Raw genomic sequence first — 19363 nt, forward strand, 5'->3', positions numbered from 1 at the left:
CTGCAATGCATCCTTGGGCAAAACCACCAAAATACCATTGCATAGTATATTGAACACACATGCGTACTAGTCATTGAGCCACTGCATGAGCTAATAAACCATTTTACCTGTCAAACAGAAAAAAATGGGATTGTATGTTTTTTAGCTAAGCACGGCTAGCCATACAAAGAAATAAAGTTGAAACTTTAAATACAAATCTCAACCAGAAATGTGATGTTTCATACTTTTTAGCAGCAAAATTCAAGTTGAAAATGATGCAGAGGTTTGACATTTCTCTATCGGATCAGGTCTGTAGTAAATTCTATTTTGTTTGAGTAAATATAACTTTAATACAATGTATACAATGTAATATACACAAAGCTTTCTTAGCCATTCCAAGCTTACAGATATGGACTTTATAGTGATACACAGAATAATTTATCTCTTCTAGCTATTCCCTCATAGTCTACATGTAGACTTGAACGACTATCGCCAATACATTTCTGCTATCCTGACGTTTTATTTTCGCCATCTCCAAATCTACTCTGACGATCATTCAGAGCTCTAGACTCAAATGGCATTCCTATATAAAGCATGATTGGTTGAATACATAATTAGACATTTAAATCGTGCAATCAAGTCATGTGATGAATCCATAATTAGGTATCGTCATAAGAATGCGACCTCGCTCTTATTACGTACCTCGTATTCTATTCAAATGTAGACAAATATTTTCACACACTCTGTGTGTGTGGTGGGGTGTGGCTTCTTCTGGGGAGGACGAAATTCAAAATCAAAATATCATTTAGGATAGCAAATTGAGTGTTAGCGCTAGTTATTTTAGTCTATATGTAGGCTAATTCCCTCATGAAACATATATACATATTTGATTCACATCATGCCAACAGTTCATCACATACACACAGTAGTAAAAAACACCAGTTTCAAAAAAAAATTTATAGAATCTCTTTAATGCATGAGCACAGATTGCAGCAGTCAACAACCCAATAAATATATTAAACAGAAATAAAATATTAAATTATAAATTCTGTTTGAATTGCAAAGCATTAATAAAACATACTGATAAATACATATTGTACATATATTTTACATTTATTGATTTACATGTAGAACATGTTATATTTAATTGTAGGGCAAATATCCAGAACTCAAAAGTTGTGTCACCCTGTACATTTCACAGAACAGTAAAATATATACTAGTATACATGGATATACATTTCCTAGCATATGGATATGATGCAAGTTTGTGCCCCATACATTTCCAAGTACAACATACTGTTATATACACAATGTGTAATGAATAGAATTTATTATGTACATTTAAACCACCCTGTACATTTCATAGTAGAGTATAATGTATATTACACGGATGTAAATTAAAAAGTACAATGCAATATTCATGGACGTAACTAACGCATGTAAATTGTAAAGTGCCCTGTACATTTCATAGTACAATTTTTTATACATGGACATAAATTTACATAAATTGAAAGTAATTCAGTTACCCTTAGTATTTCATACTTTATAAATACTGGGGTATATATATTGAACAACAGCAGTATTTCTCTACAATGTTGATTTCAGGTAAATAATGCAATGTAAATGGATTGAATATCATTAGGAAACTTGTATTATTGCATGGAAAGACAGATTTCATTGGTAAAGCCATCACAATAAATGGTTTGCAAATTAATTGTGTTTGCAAGGCATAAGTATGCAGATATACGATGGACATTTTTGTCACATCAGACATCTGTCAATAAGATGTGTCATGTCACTCTGCCCTCACCGACCTACTCTATGGAGTTGACTGATGTGTGAGGGCGCTCTGTCACAGTGTACCTTATAGACATCAGTCCATACAGACTGTAAGATATGTTGTGTCACTCTGCCCTCATCGGTCTGCTCTATGTAGTTGATGGATGTGTGAGGGTGCCCCATCACAGCGTGCCTCACAGACTACAGTCAATACAGAACATTAGATATTATATAAATCCAATGTGTATACATGTATTCCTGTTTTTCCCAAATTGTACTTTTTTGTGTACACACAAATACCCACTGGTAGAAAGAGGAATATCTTTCTCTTTGGTTTATGGAGAGCACATATTATTTAGAGTACTTTCACTGCACGATGAGTCACATCTAAAGGGCTATGCCATCTCTTGCCAATATAAATCTACATAACTAACACATTTTAATTACATATTTACATATAATACTTTGTTAAAAGTGTACTTTAGGGATTAAGATTGTGGTAGTTGAACATACATCTTTCCTCCCTTTATAAAGTAATACATTGGCATTCGAAATATATGCACCCTCCTCCTTCTTAAGGAAGTAAAAAAATAAAATCGTACATTCCCCCCCCCCCCCCCTTCTGGAAGTATGAAATTCAAATTGTACATTCCCTCCCCTGACTGAACAAATTGTTGCTTTTGGCAAAACTGCTAATCTTTCATTTGAAAGTACAAGTGTGTACAACGATGATACAAATCTTTCAATTTACCCCACCCCCCACCCACCCACCTTCCTTTAGAAAATTGGTAATCCAAGTACACATTCCTCTTTCTGGAAGTAAATTTGAATACCTCCCACTCACATTCTTTCCGCTTTCAGAAAGTACATGATGTACAATATTGCACGTGACATCTATTTGTAACGACAAAACTTTGTCATACTTGCAGTTTGTACTCATACTGTCCATCAACACCCCCACCCCACCCCATCCCAACTCCCATATATCCACATTCCCAAGTATATACAGTTTTTACTCCATGAGTTCATCCTGTTCTTCAGTTATACTGGCTTCCATCATCTCCCGTAGTCTCCACAGTTTTGGCTTTGGTTTTTCCTGTGAAATACAGCAATAGAAAAGCAGTATTATGATTTTGCAGTTTCAATCTACCATTGAATAAGTTTGTGATGAAACTCTCTGCTCTATCATTCCATTTCTGTTCAGGTCTTTGCCAAATAGATATATTATGGAATGTAAGCATTCAACAAAGACTTTATCAATGATACACATACTACCATATTGTTTTGCTAGTGTTTTCTAAAAGTCATCAGATTGAACTACCCTATAAAGTCCTGGGGAGAACTCTGCATACATGGCACAATCCACCATACCTCCCATGCAATGAAGTTAAAGACCCATGCTTCAATCCCAGGCAGTGTGACCTCTCACTGGCTTTAAGGCTTATATGGGATCGTTCTTTTGACCAACGTTTCCTATAGCTTGGTAACACCCCCCCCCCCCCCCCATTTAATCCTAATTTGACACTGGCCTTTACATGTATCAGCATTTTCAACTGTAGAGATTGACTGTGTCTCAAAGTCAATGAAGTTTCAAAAATCGAACCACTTACAAGAATCCACACGACGACCTTTACGTTTACAGGCACTTACCTTCGTTTCTAGCTGTTTTTCAAGTATCTTCAGGTCTATAATGGGCATCAATGATGGTCTGCCATGAGCACATTGAAAGGGTAGATCACATAGAGATAAGGACTTGATGAGAGATAAACACTCACGGTGCTGGAGTGGGTCACCAAATTTGATAGCGCCTAGGAGATGAACATCAAAACAAACATGTTATGGTGTTAGATCAAGAATTAGGACAACAAAGTGCAGACTTTACAAAATAGCGATGCTTGTAGCTGTCCGAGTTGTCAGTGACTACAAAATACAAGTTTGAAGAGCTCCTTACGAAACACACCCAGTCCTGTCATAGACTAGTCACACTGAACACAATGTCCTGGGCATGTACCTCGACTTGTTTTCCCTATACACCGCAAGAAACAATGACATCAACATTTTTACTTTGAACTGACGTTTGAAATACTTGTTGAAGTATACTCAGCAATTGAACACAATCACAATCAACAATGGGTGCTACAAGTTTGATCTTTTTCTCCATGTGATCACTTTAGAAATGTTCCTATGTCACTAAGGCTTCTAGTCTTACACCTTCCTGTGATAACACTCCATTGCTATGCTACCTGTGATGGCCACAAATTATTCACAGACTTGCTCAGTGATAGAAACCCTTAAAGGCTCAGTCACATTTAGGTGTAAAAAACAGTTGTCTGACAGGGATAGCGGTAGAAAAAAATTGATTCAGAACAAAAGAATGATCCTATGTAATCCTTATGGCTCCTTTGATATTAACATAACACTCAACATCAGACCATGGAACAGAACCTGTTACAAACAAGGAAAGTAAACACTTCAATTGGCACAGCATGTTGGAACAGAAGAGGCTTGTATTACATTTCATGGGTTGATAAGAACAGTGTTTTATGGCCTTTTTATGAGTGCATGAAATGCCAGGGAAACTTCTAATTTGTTTTGTGAACATGAACTATTATGTAAAGAGACCATACAGCTGTTCTTATCAAATGATGAAATGTAATATAAGTCTCTGTACTGCCAACATGCTGTGCCAAGAGTTCTTTATCCAATTCAGTTGTTTACTTTCCCTGTTAGTAACAGGTTCCTTTCATCCACAGTCTGATGTCAGCAGTTGTACAAGAGACTGGGATTGAAACCTTGGCCTTTAAAAAGTAGATAACGTTTTCATTATCAGAACTACCGGTACATGTGACTTGTGCTTACCATGACAAGCTTGTGAGTTGAGTACTTTAGTCAGAGTTCTAGGCAGTACAGCACACACACCTGACGTCTGCTGCAGTAGATCAATGTGTTCCTTGAGAAGAGCCTGAAAAAAAAAGAACATTAAAATAAATAACAATGTCCCAAATACAACCTATGCTAATAATGAACTGAATATCATTTTTCAACCAATATGAATCCAATCATGACAATGGAAAGACTTGATATGAAACCCTAACCAAAGGCTCAGTTTTAACTACCCAAATCCTGGCCATCCCCACCCCATCTCATCCCAAGTGCATAGACTTTTATTTGACTTGACTAATACTTAGTTTATCACTCTTACCTCCACAGGTTGTCTGCCTCTCTTCAATTCATTGGCTTTCATTCCCATCAAATACTGTATACTGAGTGTACTCAATTTTAACACCCAGCCACACACACCCCCCCACCCCATCCCCACTCCCACCCCACCCAACCCCACCCCATATGCAGAAATTTGTACTTGACTTGACTAATACTAAGTTTATCCATAGCCGTTGGCATCTATGGTTTATCACTCTTACCTCCACAATGGAAAGAACAACAGGTTGTCTGCCTCTCCTCAATTCGTTGGCTTCCCTTTCCACCAGACATGCAGGCAGTGAACTGATCTCAATACCACTGCCACCATCATCATCATCATCATCATTACAGACATCAAAGTTGATTCCAAGTCTATTCACACTACTCTGGAAGGCTTCCAGTACACGTATTTCTCCAGCTGATAATGAAATCTTTACTGGTGGCGTCACAATGGAGGATTTGATCTGTGATTTGCTGATGCCTGCATCATTCGTGCTGTTTTCAAATACATCTGAAAGTGATGATAAGACATATACTATGATGGCTTTCTGACAACTAAATGCTCAGTCTAAAAACACTACACACACATACATGTGTGAGATGGCAAAGAGAAACGACAGCCTTTAATAAGCATATTAGTTCTGCAGTTCAAAAATATTTTTAACTCAAAAATTTGGAATCGATTCTAGTGAAATGATATACAATTTCTTCAAAACAGCAATTATAAATAATAATATGACCTCCTCAGAAACTTCGCCTATGCAGTTGTCAAATATCACTCATCATCATATTATTCACATATTTGTTTTTATTTAGAATCTGAAATTCATTACAATGACTGATAACACCTACTTTGTGTGAGTTGTTCTAGTCTAACTCTTTCATGTGCTGCATGTTGGTCAATGAGTACCAGCAGGTTTGCCTGTGAGGACTGGTCACAGTCTAGTAAACATGCTATGAACTTGTCATCGGCCTGGCCTAAAACCTAGAACAGTTCACAACCATAGTATTAGCAGTGATACAGTTATAGAAGACAGGTGAGTCATCAAAATGGGAGTAAAGAGAGTCTTGTATGCATTGTTAGCTTCAAGTATATTTTAAAATCTAGAGATGAGTTTATAAAGACGTGTAAACCTTTTTTATAAGTATGTAAATATGACTGGTCATGTTGCATCAAGGCAACAGCTTCAGACACAGACACAGAGCAGAATCTGGTAGGCTAAAATTAATTGTCAGTTATCTAGGCACTACTTACCAAAGGTGAACTATTTTCAAAAATACACTGTGAGTTACTAATATTAGTAAGCAATCTACATGAATGTCATTTTTACTGGTAGTACTGATGGAAGTGTTGGTAAATTAGTAGCCATGTTTCACATGGCACGACTAAATTTATAACCTCAGCTAGCCAAAACAGCAGTATGAATATGTTCATAAAATGTCAATCACCTAGAATTATGCAATTCTGCACTTCTAGACCAGTATGGCACACACAAGTTTACAGATATTCTGAATGTTTTCATCTGTGCGTTAACTCATTTCTGCAAAGGAGTGACAAGATCCATATATATACCTGTATGGTATCCAACATGTCCTTGGTAAACTTGTACTGGTTAATCGTACCACGGATTTGAACAGCTCCTCTACTGAATGGCTGGTTTGCTGTGTTAGCATCTAGTATACTCGTCTCTGGTACACTAAACATTGGGTTCTGCCAATCTTGGAAAATCTCCTCCATTTTGCCAGCATTCTCTAGAAGAAGTACATGTGCAATGATAAGTTAAACATTTTGACAAAAACAGTACCACTAAGGAAGGTGTGGTTCATCAAACATAATGCCATTAATGGCCTATAATAATGTTTAACATACAAATTATTTCAGAAAATATAAGACTAAAATCTAGATTAGTGAATATTTATTTATTTTGTACACAGTCCCTGTATCATGGCGACTGTGGTTTGTATTACATAAATGACCCATGTTTAGTGTGGGAGACTTTCTTACAATACAAGCCTTGAACCAGATACCCAGGAAATGAACACTGGGATTTAAGCCCTCTAGTGACAAATATGAGAGAATATTCTAATACAGTATTATCAACATACAGCTTCCTTATACATGTAGTTCACATCTAAATCAACTCTGTAATGTTATGTTTCTCATCATTTTCACCTTTTTGTCCACATAACGTCCATATTTATTTCACCATTTTTCTCTTAAAAACTGGAAAACTTCACATTCTCTGAGACAAAACAACAATTTCAAGCACTCACCATCGGCTTCATATCGTTTGTCATTCCTCCACTTAGATGCGACATCATCACTTTGAGACTCAACGTGTTCCTCCCACATATGACTAACATACGACTTTTCTCTGATTTCCCTACTACTACCACCTTCCATGACTTCATCTTCTGACTTAGTCTGGCTGTCTTTCCATTTCTTTGGTAGGAATGGAGTTGCACCGTGTGATAGGTATGGATGTACCCTGTGTGCATCATCTACAAAACACAAAGTAAAGAATTATTCAAAATACAGAATTTGTAAATTATTACATTTGTACTCTCAACATCAACTGATCATCGTAAACCACATTCTCTTTTACGGCACCATCCAAGACGCAGGTAATTTCAGTATGTGACGTTTATCGATGCGAACGACCACGTTATATCAAGCTGTAGAGTAGAAATAACAGCTCTGGTTTTCGCAGAAATAACAGCTCTGGTTTGAAGAATGTATCAACTATGTCTATCACAAAGTTAACTTCAATTTTGGAATCTCAAAAATTCATCACTTTTGCTCTTGCATTGATTTGTCATGACTCTTTTTTTAGTCAACTTTACCATTACATTATTTTTTTGTTAATAATGATCATTACACCATAATGAACATACCATAAAAGGTTTGCAAAGCAAGTGATAAATCAATTCTGTCATAACATCCATGAACATAAAATCACTGTATTTTCTTTCATCCTATGTGTCACAAACTGCAAAGTTTTGACAATATTTATTCTCACCTGGTTTATTCATAGATGTACAAATAGAACTACTGGCACCAGTCTCTGTCCAAATATCCTCCTTCCACTGTAGCTCCTCTTTTGACGGTTCCTCAAATCTGGTCTCGCCAGTTTTCAAGTAAATATATAACATTCTTCCAAGTCGATCATCAAACTTGGAGATCCAATTATTCCCTAATTCTTGCACGCTAGATACAGCAGCACTGTCATCAGAATTGCTCTGTTCATTAGTATTCTGTGATGTGTTTATACAATTTGTTTGTTCACTCAAAGTTTCAAGTTCATTGTCATCAGTATTGTTGTCAGCTGTGTTTGGAGAATCCACTGACTCTATCTTGTCAGTATTCTGTACATTAGGATCATCTAAACTTTCATCTGCAATTTTAGCATTAGTCTTTGTTTCTACATGCATTTCCTCATCTTCAAATTTTTGGGTCAACACCTCTTCTTCAGTTGTATCATAACAATCTCCTGTCTCTGCTGTATCCTGACAAAATGATGCTTTCAGGGGCAAGTCAACTTGACCAGCTGTAATTTCAGATTCTGGACATTCCATCATACTTACATTACTTGACCTAACAACACAGTCATCTAGTTCCACACAGTTACCTGTGGCATTATCTTTCATGACACTCTCTGTTTCCTGTATGTTCTCATCACACTGTAAGACTTCACATGATATCGTAGTATCCCCAACTGACCTCTGCGACATCTCTCCAGTTTTGCCACAAGTTGATGTTTGATGCTCTGTAACTTCATTTTCTTGAAGCTGAGTCAATGTAGTTCCAAATGTAATGATTTGCTTCATGGGTTCCACTGCACTATCATCAGTTCTCTTATTTTCTCCTGCACTCAAACACACACTACTATCAGCAGTTTGAAGGAAACTTTCAGTCGTGGCAAATTTTTTCCTTGCTGGTTCATCACAAGTCGGTGCAATACTCCTCCGTGTAGAAGAGCTAGCAGACTGTTTGATTGGATATGATTCACTGTCCGACTTCTTTTTCATAGCAATTTTCTGGCTCAGTTTGCCAAGCACTACTTTACTTCTCTTCACAGTTTGGATACTGGGTAAACTCTGAATAGTTGGTACACTAATTTGTTCATGTTCCATGTCCTCTGTAACTCTTGACGACTTTTCAGACAAGCTTTTCTTCTGCTGTGTGGAGTCATTCCTCAAAGATGTTATTATTCCTTCATTAAGATCATGAATTTCTTTTCTCTTAGATTGTCTCATGTCTTTCTGAAGCTGTTCATTTGTATTTTGCTTTAGGGTTGTCTCCAGCGAAAGATCCTCTGATTTAGCTTGTGGGAACTTTGACCTGAGACCCAGACCGAAAGAAGAACCCAACATGATAGGCTTGCGAGTTGTAAATTGACTGACAGCAGCTGACGTAGATGCATGTCCTACACTGGGCACAACAGACTTGGTGCTTGACAAGTTATTTCTGAAAGCAGACAGACTAATTTCAGTTTTGCTAGCATCACCTTTGTCTACATTTATCATTGCACTGCTACTAGTACTATTCACAGTTCTTTTGAATTGCTGCAATGAGTTTGCATAATTCTTCAATGCTACCTGTCGATGAGTTGCTGATCTCTCGGTGGCAGATTTCTGCTGAGCATTCTTCAACTTGTCATACAACACTTTCATAGATGAAGTTGTTTCAATATTTCTCAGCTGAGACCGACTATGAATTGGTGCGCTATCAACTTTAGTCTTCGTCTCCTGCAACAATTCAGTAGCTTTGCACGATAGCATAGATCCCTGCTCTTTTGATTTGCTAGCTAAATCTAGAGTTTCTTCTGTACAAGATTTTGGCGTGAGAGCATCTTGCACATCATCATCAATGTTGCTTGTCTGGATTGAATTTCCAGTGTCATTTGATTCTGATACAGTTTTACTTCTGAGTATTTCACCATCAAAATTACTGTTGTTGCCTACACTATCTCTTTCAACCTCCCTGACTTGTATTACTGTTGTATCATCATCATTATCATGGCTAACTGAACAGTCATTCATCATATCATCTTTCACACTTGTCAATCCAACATCTTTATTGCACTCAGTACTCCCTGCCTCTTCTTTATCCTTGCTGCCTTTATCTATTAAATCATCCTGGTTGCCATCACCTTCATTTCTCATCAAGTCATCATTTTTTTGACTTTCAGAATTTTTGTTGTCATTATTCATGTCACTGTGACGTCTCTTGGCTGGCAATGACTGTAAAATGTTGGTATAGTTCAAAGTTGAAATACCGTCGCCGTATTTCTCTGTACACGCACTGTCACGGGCAAACATGCTGAAATTATACTTGGATTGCTGTTCTTCTTGGGACAGATTTTCATGGTCACCCTCAACATTGTCTTGTTCACTGACATCAACAGTGTTTTCTTCATCACTTAGCAGAGCCTCCAGTTCTGCTAGATCTGTGGGCATGTCAACTTTCATCGTCAAGTTCTCTTTCTTCAGAAACTCAAGGATCAAATTTTCCATGCAGAGTAGAGCACCATCCCAATCTCTGAACTCAACCAGGGTCTTGGCAGGTTCAAGACAGATGTCATATTCTGATAGCGGGCACTGAATATCAAGTACAAACATTGCATGCAAGTCTGAGTACCTCGGAGAGTTTGTGAACTCAGCAACCCCTGATCCTGATTCTCTTGCTCTTGGTGACACGCTGTTATTGAAAGCTGCTTTGCTCTTCACAATAATTGACTTAGACAGCAACAAATTTGCCAACTTGTGAAGTTTTGTTTTCAGGATGAGCCTACCATTTATGTAAATAAACTGTATGTTTTTGTTGATGTGCCCCTCCGTACCTATATACCCTGTTATTTTGAATGTATCATGGCTGTAACATGCCTCCTTCATCACCTTTGCTTTAGCCATACCAAAGATCTGTCCTAAAGTTCCGAGCACCGACGTTGATTTTCGTGTCTGTAAAGCTTTGACTCCGGTGTAGTCATTCCTCAAGGTGAAAGAAACTGACGGTTGCATCAATGCAATACTTTCGATGCAGTGACGCGATCTCTCAAATTCTAGTGCAGGCACCATTGTTTTCCTTCTGACTGGTAGATTGAAAAAGAAGTCATGTACAGTAATAGTAGTTCCTGTACTTGGTCTTGGTTGCTTGGCTTCAAACACGTCTAAGGGTTTGCCATTCTTGAAAAGTTTACAAAAAGTCACATCACAAGACTTAGTCTTGGATACAATTTCAAAGACTCCAGTGACATCCCTAATACTTGCGAGAGCCTCACCACGAAACCCGTAATACCTCAAGTTGTCCAAGTCTTGTACACTGTGACATTTGCTAGTTGCGTATCTCTCGCCAATAATCTGCATCTGATTCCTGTTGATACCACTGCCGTTGTCTACAACCTGAACCTTGTGACTTGGAACATCCACTCTTACTGCTATGCATGTAGCACCCGCATCAATACTGTTCAGCACAAGTTCTTCAATGCACTGTGTCAGACTAGTGATGGCAATACCTGATCTCAGATGAGACCGAACCTCTTCGGACAAGCGCATGATTGTTGCTGTTTCCATGGTGATGACTTCTGATAAATAAGGAGACAGTGGAAACTTATTCAGTGGTTAATCCAAGTTAGCCTGTTTATATTCTGGTCTGTGATTTTGCTTCGCTACCTCTCTAACCACTTGTCCTAATTCTTGTATTAAGCTGTTACAATTTCAAATTGTAATACTACGATTTGAAAATATTCCCATCAGCTGATTAGTTGCTGTAGGTGGTGATTACTGCTCGATTATTCATATGAAGTCATTGGGTAAATGAACATACACATACAGAACTTTGACAAACAGACACCTCTACACATGTATGCAATAATTTACATGTAATTATGTAAATGAAATGTTATGATAATAACTTTTGAAGGATGTGGCTAAACTAGCAACTTGATACAAGAAGCAGTTAGTGAGACAGCGAAGCAAAATCACAAACCAAAATGTAGACAGACTAATTACAAATGTGACTAAAACACAACACTGCACTGGGCCATGGAGCGGAGGGGCAAAGCGCCTCCACTATCTACATCGTGTGTATGTCTCGTGTATGTACTGTCCGGACAACACATCTACAACATACACGTATACACATGATTAATACACTGTAACACAACCCTATCCATTTTCGAAAGTCTGGGAAGCCCTAGGAGTTGGTTTTACAATAAATAGTACACGGAAAATAATATTTTGCGGTTGACAGAGTGAGTGGGGTGAAATTGGAATGGCAGCATTCCTATAGTATAACAATACCGAGAATGCAAGTTGCAACATCAGCAAAATAAAAAGTAGTCGATGGCGCCAAGAACGTTGCGAATTCACACAGCTAGCCAGCTACAGGTAGTCCTCGCTGGAGATAGAGGATCAAGGATAAAGGGCTCAGTCTAACAGAGAATGGCGTACAATATTAAAATGCGTAATCGTAGTCATCACGTCGAGTCAGACGTACAAATGTAATGATTGTGCGTATAGCGTATGATGATAATGATGATGGAGCGCGCGAGCGTGCGTTCGGTCAGCAATCGTGGTATTGTATAGTACTTGAATGTAATAAACTGACCTTATTATATCTCCAAACAAACCGTTCTTATCATCCAGCCATTTGGTACCTTCATTTTATGGCAAAACAATAAAAAACAACGAGTCGAACAGTACGTCCCTGCATTTCGCGCCGCCATTTTAATTTAAAAGGACAATTCTCGCGAGACAGTTATTGAGCGAGGTTTCTCTATGACCGTGACCTAAAGTGACCTTTGCGCTAGTCTCACTACTATTTTACTAGAGGGCATCAGTATTTATATATCATGAAGCGCGTTAAGCGTGCAGGCATTCCCAGTAATTTAACACGAAGATTTATGCTTTCGGGTCATTTTTTTTATTTATTTAATCTATACATATTAATTCAGCTTGACTCCTGACTATCATCAGACTCCAACTGTCAAATTCCAAATGACTGAATTCATAAGAAACCCTTCAGCCTCGAATGGTTTCAACCAATGACTTTGTTTATATCCGTTGGCTAGCAACGGGAACTTTAGTATATCAGTCCGCACAATATTCTGAGTAAATTTTCATTCTTTTTTATTTTTATTGATTTAGCAAACTCATTTGATACATATTTTAATCTAACTTAATGTTCTAAAGTAAAAGACAAAGATTTTTCTTGTCATTTTGTCGTATGTGTTTATGATACGTGTGAACTATTTTATTTCAGAAACGTAACACAATGTTTATTTTCATTGTTATCCGGTCGGTAGCGAACAAGGCCAGTTTGTTTTGGCGATCGCATGTCGCCCAGGAAAACACAGCCTTAGAACTAAACGACGTCATTTATTCTTTGTATAGCTCTTGTCAACATGATAGACCAATGTACGATGGAATAGTGCATTTGCACACGATCTTTGATCTCTCAAACGACACAGAGGTACATACCAGACGGTGAACACAAGTGCACAGTGAACGTTCCATCGTGAAAAAAAAGTTCTCAGTGCAGGAACGACTGGAATCGATTTGTTCATTTATTTTAAAAATAGCGACAGTTGAATATCTCAACACAAAGGTGCGTATTTTATATAGTATATATTTTTGTATTTTTAGAAATTGTGCATATGTAACAGAAAAGTCTGAATTCGAGACGTTGAAGAAACTACGATCCATCAATTTAGCAACAAAATGTACACACCCGATCGAGACTCAACAACCGTAACACGGAAGCTCATGATCGATGGATATGCATGTATCGGTAACGTGATTACAAATCTCGTTCCAGTTGAGTGTTTGAAGGTCACTCGAAGCATCAAGTTAGCAACCATAATTGACTTTTAAACTCTGAATTCCCCATGACGTTTTGATAGCAATGATTCACAATAGAACTCTGTTTAAAATCATAGGTGGGAGGGTCTGTCGTTTAAACCTTAGTCCAGTTTTCAATTGACATGATTATTTTGATGCAGGGTAACTTGATAGTACATGTATCTGTTGAACTCTAAGTGCTATTTCAGTATGCCACTTATCTATATAAAGCCAGGGCAGCGAGGGTAGCTAAACTTCTTCATGTTCGAAAGATAAAAAGGAATGACACAATTACATGTATTTTCCTGTAAACAAATTCTCAAATGTATTTCTGTACAAAACTTATGAACTCAACAGTGTAGTGCTTGAAGCTATCATACTGGAATAGGATATCCGTGTTTAATGCTACTTGAAATGACAACTTCCCCCAGTTTAACTCTTTTTTAATTGAAAAGTTATGATTGATGACACATCTTTCATTTGTAGCATACAATACATAATTGACAAATGTAACTATACTGTGTCTCTATGGTTACTAATGACTTTAGACTGATATTTCCTTTGGATTGGAATAGCATATATTTGTACAAGGCCATTTTAATCCATGTTACACTTAATTTTGAATTTTGAGTAAAATGATTTGTTTGGGTTGTTGAAATTAGACATATTAGTCTCGATCTTATTTTGTCAGTTCATGTTACTGAGATGTGGAGTACATATGTTCTATGCATATAAAGTAGGCCACATGCTTTTAAATGTTGTGTGAGGATGTGATATCCATATATCATATATCAGAATATTTATTCATATCTGCCTTCATAATCATAATTCAGTTTAATTTGATATGGTAACAAGTTAATCATGATGAATTGGTTTTTCGTGAGTTTGTCGCAAATTATATTTTGATATAGTTTGATTATAGCATTTTGTTTTTTTCTATACATATATAGTGAATGTTTAAGTTTTTAGTGATATGACTATAACATCTAATAGTAATGAATAATTATAATCAAGCCATCTTTTCTCATTGATTACAGTTCACAAAATAACGAAAAGGACAATTATCATATGGGACGCCCCTAATTACCTATGGCCCAACTACAACGACCATCCGAGTTTCCACAGTCATTTAATTCATACAATATGTATTACGACAATCAAGATACTCGTCCATCACGTCTTCCAAGGCCGACGCAACAACGGCGTCCTTCAAAACTGGAGATGTTGCAAAGTGATTACCAAAAGAAACTCCTGCGAGAAAAAGAGGCGAAGTTAATTGATATGTATGAACGTCAACAGGAGCAAGCAATTCGTAAAGTTTCTGGAAACAGTGGTAAAAGAGGAATCGTTCGAGATTTTTTCGAGGAAAGGCGTGCAATGGAAAAGCAAGGAAGTGCTAGTGATCTCCCCTCCATGACAGCACACTTCAAGCAGAAGAAATGGGAAAGGGAACAACAGTATCAGGACCAAAGGAAGGCCAGTGTTGGTGTCAACCGAGGAAATCCACTAGCCCCCATAAATGCTAGGAGAAAAGCTAAAAGTAATCCAGGACCAACGTACAGTGATCACCACAATGGTTACAACTATGAAGATAAAATTCCAACTCCTCCCATTTCTAGAAAACCCAAACTGGTGAGAAACTACCATAGGAAACAGTCACCTGCTGATTACTATGACCAAACTCCTCCTTACAGCGATGAAGACATTCCTCCTCCAAGAGGCAACCTGAGGAATTTGCATGACAAGAAAAAGAAAGAACAAAAATCAGACAAACAAAAAGGTAAACTCAGTGACTTCCAGAAATGGCAAAAAGAGCAAGATTTGCAACGACAAAAACGACTTGAAAAACTTAAACAAAAACAAGACATGTTTCCAGACAGCGAAGAAGATCAGAATTTTGACGACGACTTTGTCGAGACTCCGCATAGAGAAACTAGGAAACCAGGACCTAAAGTGAAAGCTGTTTTACATGATAAAATCAAACAGAAAGAACTGGAATTACAGCTGATGATTGAGCAACAACAATTAGAAATTGAGCAAGTGAGAGAAGAGGAAGAAAAAGCATCTCTGGAAAGAAAAAAGAGGCAAGAGCAACGCTTGCGAGAAGAACGTTTGCGCAGAATAAAACAAGAGGAAGAGCGATTAGAAAAGCAACATCAGGCTAGAGAGATAGAAGATGAACCAACAGATGACTATTCATTGGATTCTTACAGACCAAGTCCAGAACCAGAACCAATACGTTATACGAAACCCAAACCAAAGAAAACCGTAAAAAGACCACCTCCCCCACCAAAAGAACCTGACGAAAATATCGAACCGTACTTCAAAAACGAAAAAGACAATTTCTATGCCACTGTTGAGGATGATGAAGCTGGTATACAACTTAATCTCAAAAGCTGCCCTTCATGTGGTAGAAAATTTGCTGCCGATAGACTTTCAAAACATACTAAAGTCTGCAAACAGACTATAAACAAGAAACGAAAAGTCTTTGACCCTGTGAAAAACCGCACAGCTGGAACAGAGTTGGAGAAATACATCAGACAAGGGAAACATCTAGAAGACGGTCCAAAGGTGAGCACAACATGAATTCAGCTTATATCAAGACCATTGATCCACACACAAAAAGTTGCTGTGATCCTTGTTGAAACTTACTTACATTGTGTTTCTTTTTGAGCTACACATAATATCTTTAGGGTGTTTATGACAAGCTTTCAGACCTCCTGACAGTGAGTAGAGACTGGAATTTCATTTCATAAAGAAATCCAAGTGCTTATGTTGCCTCAAGAGAATTAATAAAGCATCACTGTTTGCTAAGCAGATGGCTATTAAACAACAAATCAAATCTTTATAGTTCCCCTTGACATTTTTCAAAACGTAATGACATTTTTATTCTTGAAAATTCACAGCCGTAAAACGACCCAAAGTATCTAAGCACACAGTCATCCATAGCAACCTTTGTTGCTGTGTCCATAAGTAGTTTTAATATAATACCATTTCTTCTACATGTCAAGTTTGGTTGCCATTGTTTGCTTCTTACTTCACTTTATACAATGTTCCCCTTGAGGTCTGTATTAAATCCAGCCCTGACAGTGATAACGTGATGTGATTGATAAACAAGTCTTGGAACAAAAATGTGTCAAAGAAAGTTGGGTTTGGTTCACAAATGATTGATCATGATGTCTACTGAAAGCTTTGTTAGCACTACCAGGACCTTGTACACACAGCAGTCTTTGAATAATCTAGTCCCGAAAGACCTTTTAAATGTTTGTCTGTCAGCCCATCCTTTGATGACATGTCTCCAAGATCGTTTTGTCAGTTTTTCAGTGTTATACCTTGGTAACTATACACAAGGAATGTACTGTGATAAAGCCAACCAGAGGCGCCATCACACATTGTTAAAAAGTGAACATTATCCCTGGTTTTAGATTACTTGACGTTTTGGTCAAGAAGTTTGTGACAAAAGAGATCAGTGTTAGATTTCAATACTGCTGTTAGATTGAGATTGGCAAATGTTGTCAACAGGGTGGGTCCTATGACATCACCAGTTGTTTGCGTAAGATGACTGGATTAACATGGTTCAATTGTAAGAATATAAATATAAGGTATAATTTAGAATATTAATAACATTATAGTTGATTCATCGGTATTTGGATCATTTTTTTTTTTAATTCAAGTATAAAAATGTTGAATTGTTTGATTTGGTTATTGCATTTGTTTTGCAACATTGCAGCTGAAAATTGTTTTCTTGTAAGAACATCAGATTTTTTATACAGTTTTAACATTTTTTTTGTATTTGCTCTTTTCCAGCCCAAGGCCAGTAACTGGAGGAGGAAGCATGAAGACTTTGTTCGGGCAATCAGAGATGCTCGTAAGTTCCAAGCACATGTAGCGCAAGGTGGCAAGGCATCAGATCTTCCTCCCCCAGCACCATCATCTAACCCAGATTATAAACAATGCCCGTACTGTAAGCGACGCTTCAATCCCGACACAGCAGATCGTCATATACCTAAATGCAAAGACATAAAGGCGAGGCCAGCACCACCAAAACGACGATGAAAACTTATTCTTTAAAAAATGTGTGTCAAGCTTAATCCTGACAAGTTTCTTCAAAGCAAATTTTTCTTTTCATGTTTCAAGCTTAGCTCAGGTTACCAAACTTTCCCCTTTGATGATACATCATAGCATTACATAATACACAGATAAGTAAGTTATGCTTGGCATAAATTAACCACATAAACAACAGGAAACTTTTCCATTCTTTTCAGGTTTTTTTCCAAATTTATGTCCCTTTACTTTCCATCCACAAAGTTACTACCAAACTAGAGAGAGTATATAGTTTCAATTAGGTGGCACAATATTTTTTATGTCCCACACAACATTTTTTTGTTAGGAATTACATAAACAAAACACAGACACAGATAGCATGTGCACACATAAACTGTTACATTTTATCTCACTGTGAATACAAAACATCAAGTTTTGTGTTTGAACTTCATTGTCTTATCTGACAGTGATGTAGATTTGTGTTCACAGTGAGATAAAATATCATTTTATGCTTGTGTGTGCTATCAGTGTCTGTATTTTGTTTGCGTGATTCGTAATTTAAAAAATGTTGTGAGACGTAAAAAAACATTTAAAGTCTATAGTCTCTCTGGTTTGGTAGTAATACATGTATCACAGGTTTCAGTATTTCTTTTGAAGAGATTAAAAATCAATCACAATTTTCCCCTCCTCCTTAATTTCAACACTTTGGGAGGTGAAGGGGAGGGGGAGTATATTTCTACTTTTATACATCGTCACTGATCTTAAGTTTAACTTTATATAGTGTGGCATTACACCAGTCTTTTTTTTTTAAGCCGTCCAAAATATTTTGCAAGTCAAGAATTTAAATAAACAAACTCATAGTCAAACTGATTTGATATTAAGTTGTTATTTTTGTGTATTTATCATAAGCCATTGTCACAGCCTTCAGAGACTATGTGAGCAACCAGTAGAATGTAAATAATAATCCATGACATACCAGTATATATAACGAGAGAGATTGCATGTAATGTATTACTCAATAAGACGACCTGACTGTATATTATTAACACATTTTGTAATATTTGATATGTATTTTGATTTTGAGCAGTTTTTAAGTCATAAATAAAAAAACATAAGGCAATTTCTATTGTTTATACCATAATCATACAGTGTTAGTTATCAGGATATTTCCAACTACATCTATATTATGAGGACATCTGTTCTTTTAGGGGGGGGGGGGGGGGGGGGGGGAAGCTTCTCACTTGAATCCCTTCAAATTAAAATTCTGATGTTGTTGGTCTAAAAACAACACCTGTTTATACACTGAGAGCTTATCTGGTATTCTGGTATATTTCAACTGCTCAGTTCAACAAATATGTATAAATTTGTTTTTTTAGACAATAGACACATGAACCATGTGACTAATTTGACAGTTTTTTAACCTTTGTGTGATGACTTATGTGATTACCAGAAATGTCTGTAATTAAGTTTGAGTCATATTTCGTTGACTGCGCTCGTCATTTGTGTACCTTTCCTGTCT

The 19363-nt window shown here is 37.1% G+C and overlaps 2 protein-coding genes across 2 annotated transcripts; one reads left to right on the forward strand and one right to left on the reverse strand.

Annotated features, from left to right (window-relative positions):
* Positions 1-2735: 2735 nt before the first annotated feature.
* On the reverse strand, positions 2736-11532 carry LOC144443793 (DNA mismatch repair protein Mlh3-like). Its single transcript, XM_078133342.1, has 8 exons — positions 7980-11532; positions 7234-7461; positions 6533-6711; positions 5812-5944; positions 5181-5470; positions 4618-4720; positions 3409-3566; positions 2736-2854 (listed from the first exon to the last, which is right to left on the reverse strand). The coding sequence occupies exons 1-8, from the start codon at positions 11530-11532 to the stop codon at positions 2771-2773; spliced, it is 4728 nt and encodes a 1575-aa protein (XP_077989468.1). The 3' UTR covers positions 2736-2770.
* Positions 11533-13311: 1779 nt separating this feature from the next.
* Positions 13312-19029, forward strand: LOC144452393 (uncharacterized). The gene is made up of 3 exons (XM_078143487.1): positions 13312-13567; positions 14838-16371; positions 17608-19029. Exons 2-3 carry the CDS (start codon positions 14890-14892, stop codon positions 17854-17856), a joined length of 1731 nt encoding a protein of 576 aa, XP_077999613.1. The 5' UTR covers positions 13312-13567; positions 14838-14889; the 3' UTR covers positions 17857-19029.
* Positions 19030-19363: the final 334 nt, after the last annotated feature.

Source organism: Glandiceps talaboti, chromosome 2 (genome assembly GCF_964340395.1).
Source record: "Glandiceps talaboti chromosome 2, keGlaTala1.1, whole genome shotgun sequence".
Taxonomy (NCBI): domain Eukaryota; kingdom Metazoa; phylum Hemichordata; class Enteropneusta; family Spengelidae; genus Glandiceps; species Glandiceps talaboti.

Bases quoted from the DNA above. Each gene is read 5' to 3' on its own strand.
- LOC144452393 (XM_078143487.1), top strand. From the start codon at position 14,890: ATGGCCCAACTACAACGACCATCCGAGTTTCCACAGTCATTTAATTCA. The intron at 16,372-17,607 runs GTGAGCACAACA...GCTCTTTTCCAG, and splicing joins ATCTAGAAGACGGTCCAAAG to CCCAAGGCCAGTAACTGGAG.
- LOC144443793 (XM_078133342.1), bottom strand. From the start codon at position 11,532: ATGGAAACAGCAACAATCATGCGCTTGTCCGAAGAGGTTCGGTCTCAT. The intron at 7,462-7,979 runs GTGAGAATAAAT...TGTGTTTTGTAG, and splicing joins TACATCTATGAATAAACCAG to ATGATGCACACAGGGTACAT. The intron at 4,721-5,180 runs GTAAGAGTGATA...TTTTTTTTTCAG, and splicing joins TTGTTCTTTCCATTGTGGAG to GCTCTTCTCAAGGAACACAT.